Genomic DNA, 5,274 nt, shown 5'->3' on the forward strand with positions numbered 1-5,274 from the left:
TATACTGTGATAACATGGAACTTAGGACAATTTTGTTATTTTTAGCCTGAATAAGCTGATTTTGTAGACTTTTTAAAGCTAGCCTAACATTAGCTCGCTAACATGGCTAGCAAACATTAAGGATTCCCATGAGAACTAAATCTATCTTAAGGCTTTGTGTCCATTGGATAAATCTTCTTTTACTTTTTTTGTTTTATGTAAAAATGTTAAGCGAAAAGTATTTTAACTCTGTGAACAGAAACTTTAGTGTGAATTTATCAAACTACTGGACATAAAGACTCCTGTTTCTTTAAACCATTTTAACATGGAAGTGAGGACAATCTGGTTGTTAGTCATTATTTTAAAAACACTAATTTTTTAAAAACAAAATGTAGTCTGATAACCTGAATATTTGTATTTTTCCATAGTTATTCAGATCAGGAAAAACCTTCCAGAGCTTAAAACCTTTTCTTAGAGTTTCCATGAGGTTCAGATCTAGTTTGTGTTGCTAAGAGGGTCGAACCACGCGCCAAAGCGCCTTTATGGCCCTGAACACAGAGGGGAAACATCTGGAAATGCTCCAACAGTCTACATTGTTGGAGCATTTCCACCAGTTAAACTGGCTACGATTCTAGACGGGTTATATCTATAATCTAACGTTCATCACTGTAAATGACACCAAAGCTGGTCTAAGACTAAATATCCTCTTTCTTTAATCTCCTTTTTCAGGTTGAAGCTAGATTATTAATAAAACAAAAATGCTAAAGCTCCTAATACTTTATTTTTCAGAATATACTCTAGTCTTTATCAGTAGTAATTAGTATTAATATTAATATTAATCTTTTCCAGGACATTTAAATAAAGTTTCAATTCTGTACAGAAATCCCTTCTCTACATGTATTGTTTAATCACTAACTGAAAAGGAGAAACATTAGAAATAACAGAACTTTAAAGAGTATAAATTACACAAGTATTTAAATCTCAAAGTGTAGAATCATTTGTCTTTGCTACATAGAGTTAATCTGGTCTTCATTTTTCAACCAACACATATTTACATATTTTTATTTGCTGACCAGATAACAAAAAGATGAAAACGGAGCACATCAATGTAGAGAAATTGAATAAAAAAAATGAAGTTTTCCAAAAAATGTTTAGTATTGAAAATCTGCCTGAAATAAAAAACTAAAATAGAATTATTATACAACTAAATCCAGATGTTTAATATCTAAGTTTGGGAAAACAGCTGAGTAATTCTTAATGCCCACCGTGTTTAGAAGTTAATAAAAGTTGAGAAAGCAGAAAGATGGAGAATTATGTTTTTAATAAAAAAGTACAAAAAAAAAGCTTCGCAAATTTGTCACTGTAACCAAAAGATAAGAACTATACAGCATGAGATTAGGAGAAGAATAACATTAATTACAGCCTCCGTTCTACAGGATCCCGGTTACATTAACCCAGTTATTCTGTGACTGAATTTTTTTGAAAGCAATCCAATATTTAGACATTTCACAAAAAGTGGAAATGAATGACTGTTAAGCAGAAATCAATGGTTTGTGAACCTGATTGAGTGTAATCTGCATGCTGGAGCTCAGCAGCTGAAGGAGACTGCCACCTAATGGACACAAAGCCTTAAACATGCTAAATCACAAAAACAAACAACACAAGCATCATTATAGAAAACCAGGAAATATTAGTTTACAGTTTATATATTGTGCTTTAAAATGATCTCTTCCACCATTTTAAATTCCTCCCAATATCATGCCCCCTGTTCCATACATCCCAACATTCACCCACATTATTCATGTCCATCCATGCGGGTCTGTCCCATCATGGATGACGGACGTTACACACCCCGATCCCACAGTAATATACAAACACATCAAAGCTGCATGAGAACCCACGCACCTTTGATTGATATAAAATCTTAAAGTAAAACTACCACAAAAAAAACACCCAATGAGGAAAAAACAAAATATCAAACAGCATCAAAGATTGGAAGCTCCTTAATCAAAGCTTTTACTGAGCAAAGCCTTCCTCATACATGTGAATATTTACATGCAGCAGAGCAATGGAAAGGAAGCATCCACTTCCTCATCCCCTGGGCAATGCACGGCGGTGGTGGTGTAGTTATATATTAACATGAATTAGGGACAACTGGAACCTGACTTTTGGTTTGTTCTTTAGCTCAAATGTGTTAAAAACAACTGAATCTTAAAGCGTCGATATGATTAAAATATCGCTACGGCTTTTTTAGGTTAACTCATCATGCAGAGACAGAAATAAGGAACTTATTACTTTTTTTAAACAAAATTTTCAAAAAAATCCTTTTTATTTGATCGGCTTATTTTCCAATTAATTGAACAGATAACCTGATTATTAATTCCTTAGATATTAATTAGTCACAGCTCTCGCTCTCGCATTCTTTGTGTATATTTTGCTTCCCTAACGTTATATAGAAGTTAAAAAAGACCAAATTCACATTTAGGTCATTTTCATCCATACAAAGCACATTTTGTTTTTAATTTTAACCCTGAAACTGTTAGTTATTTTAGTTATTTATAGAAAAAATGCTGGACTTATCACAGATTGATGATCAGCCAGAAAACTGCAAGCAGTGCTCCGATGGCAGAACGCTTTAAAACAAATTTATCTAATCAGCGGCAGAATCTCTGGATCCAAAGTAATTAAGTTTATAGTAACTAACCAGAAAAATTAAAAACCATAAACTCTGCTTATTTATTCTCATTTGGTTTTTAAAAGGTTTCAATAATATTTTGTTATAAATCCTCTGATTCTGTTTATTATTTTGTCTTTATCAAAGGATTTTGATATAAAATTATTAGAATAAACCATTTTTCTAATTTCTGTTTTCGATAAGGCTACAATCTAAACACCATCACTGATGTTTAGATATTTGGGTAAAAAAAAAAAGATTTACAATTGGTAACTATTAGTACATTTCTTATTTTCTGCAACATATAAAGAATTGGACTTTAAATTGGTTGCCTGCATATGGCAGAATCTACCAACCATCTATGCAACATTCATTGTTCCTTAAAAATGCATTTTATGCTTCTTCTATTTCCTCTAACTCTATCCAACTAAATCTGTTTGACTTTCATCCTTCTTCACTAAAACCACTTCAGATGTTTTGCTACTTTGTTAATAAACGTGAATTTTCACTTTGAAGCTGATAAAGCAAACTGCATCCGGCTTTGATCTCCCAATAACAAAATAAATTAGATAATAAAGTGTATTAATTAATTACTATGTAAAAACCTTTTTACACAGAGTTGATTTTAACTTATTAGTAAATATAAACCAAAATCTTACCCAGGTCCCAGATGTCATTTTATATTTTATATGGATCAATAAATATTTGGAATGTTTGTTTTTTCATGCAGCTTTTAAACATGTAAACAATAATAATATTATTATTATTATTAATGAAGCTGGATAGAATTGTAGCAAATAATCCGATATTTGTGATTCGGGGGAAACAACCAACCACCACCAACCCTGTGAGGCCCGGGGGGGGGAGGAGGAGCATGCACAGGGGGGAGGGGGGATTGTGGGCGGGGCTTCAGCGTCTTCTCTGTGTTCAATCATTCCTGTCGGAGAGAAGCAGTGTGTCTTTAAGGAGACATAATGATTTCCTGTTTTAAAATAAAACAGACAGTCGTTACATTCTGCATCATTGCTTTTCTCTGTCTAAAGGCTGTAGCTTAGCTTTGGAAACTTTAAAAAAATATGTTATAATCTTAATCATGTTTTTTCTCCTGAATGTATATTTCTTAAACTGTAAACAGCTCAGGTGATTTAAGGAGATGTATATCATCAGATTTCATAGCCGGAAAACTTTAGAATTACACAGCATAGAACATAAAAAAAATTATAAGTTAGAGGGGAATACAGTTTTTATTTTGCACTTTTCTGACAAGACAGGAGTCTATGAGCTCTGGTGATGTCACTGGATGGTTCTAGGTTGTCTAAACGTGCAGAGTCTCCTTACGCCATTATACCTGTTTGAACATCTCTCCAGTTCTCTCGATGACGATAGTTTTGTCTTCTTTAACAGGCGAGGTGACCTGGTAGTCGTCGCTCAGTAGACCGAGCATCGGGTACTGGTTCCTGTACCTGCAGGGCCAATAAGAGGACAGGTCTCACTTTACGGCTTATTTCAGAGAAAGGCAAACTCCTCATGAAACTCTAGTTATCTATTCAATTATGATTAGAAAGTAATCCACTGGAATCTCCTGGAACAGATTCAGGCAGCAGCTTCATGGATGTACCTCTTGGTGATAATAGTCTTGGTGACGTTCTTGGAGCTGTCGTTTCTCTCCATCATCAGTTTTCTGATTTCCTGAAGTCAGAACTCAGAGTCAGAAATGTTCAGAAGAGAACTGCTGCAGAATTAACATCATAAATAACAGTTAATCACAGTCTAAAAAAACATTTACAGACTTAGACTTTTAGACTTGGACAAACTTTATCGTCATTTTGTAGACAGAGTGTATACAAAACGAAATATCGTTCAGTGCAGCTCTAAAGACATTTCCAAGTGCAGCAAGGATCAAATGTGTTTCCAAATTAACTTAAAGTGTGGGAAACTTTGGCGTCGGTATCTCATGTCAACAAATATGGTTTCCCAGGCTGATAGAAAGAAGCGGCTGATTGAGCAGAAAGGAGAAACCTCAGAGTGCAGTTGGACCGGAAAGGCAGCCGCAAACCTCTGAAATAAAAAAACCACCCGCTCACAGGTGTTACATTTCTAAATGCAACCTCCCACTAAGGTGGTCAGTTTCACTGCCTGCACTGTAAGCTGCTCAGCAACCTGCAGGGTGTTTTTATAAGTGGCAGCAAGTTGCAACAAAGACAAAAATCTTCACCACAGACGGGTTAGGGTTCCAGCTGGTGTTCCAACTGGAAGCAGCTGGAACACCAGTTTCCTTTTCTACAAGGATGTTCATAGATCTTCCTACAGCTTAGCTTCATGTTAATAAAGGTTCTTTTGGCTTATTTTACCAGAACAGTTCATACCATCTTACAGCGTAAAAATTATCTATCGGTAGATATAAGTAAAACGTTCTTAAATTAAGTGTATTTACCCTTAATTTGAGCAGGTAAATGAGAGTTTGCCAATCGAATGAGTACTTTTTACTCTTTTTTTACTCTTAATATAAGATAATTAGATAACATGCACTTGAAATAAGACAATGCAATTGTTTTCTTATTTTACCTCCTCAATCCAAGAACAAATGCACTTATTTTAAGAAAGAAATGACTTATTTGGAT

The 5,274-nt window shown here is 34.4% G+C and overlaps 1 protein-coding gene across 2 annotated transcripts in view; it reads right to left on the reverse strand.

Annotated features, from left to right (window-relative positions):
* Positions 1–2,846: 2,846 nt before the first annotated feature.
* Positions 2,847–5,274, reverse strand: part of pof1b (premature ovarian failure, 1B) — a 48,856-nt gene continuing 46,428 nt past the window's right edge. The window contains exons 11-13 of one of the 2 annotated variants that reach the window (XM_015384988.1): positions 4,272–4,342; positions 4,002–4,116; positions 2,847–3,590 (exon numbers count right to left, since the gene is read on the reverse strand). In XM_015384988.1, coding sequence (XP_015240474.1) covers positions 3,585–3,590; positions 4,002–4,116; positions 4,272–4,342 — 192 coding nt within the window. In that variant the 3' untranslated portion in view covers positions 2,847–3,584. Of the gene's footprint in view, positions 3,636–4,001; positions 4,117–4,271; positions 4,343–5,274 lie in introns of both variants that reach the window. The other variant, XM_015384987.1, reaches the window with a different exon arrangement.

The sequence above is a fragment of the Cyprinodon variegatus genome, unplaced genomic scaffold, assembly GCF_000732505.1.
Source record: "Cyprinodon variegatus isolate N-32 unplaced genomic scaffold, C_variegatus-1.0 Scaffold328, whole genome shotgun sequence".
Classification (NCBI taxonomy): domain Eukaryota; kingdom Metazoa; phylum Chordata; class Actinopteri; order Cyprinodontiformes; family Cyprinodontidae; genus Cyprinodon; species Cyprinodon variegatus.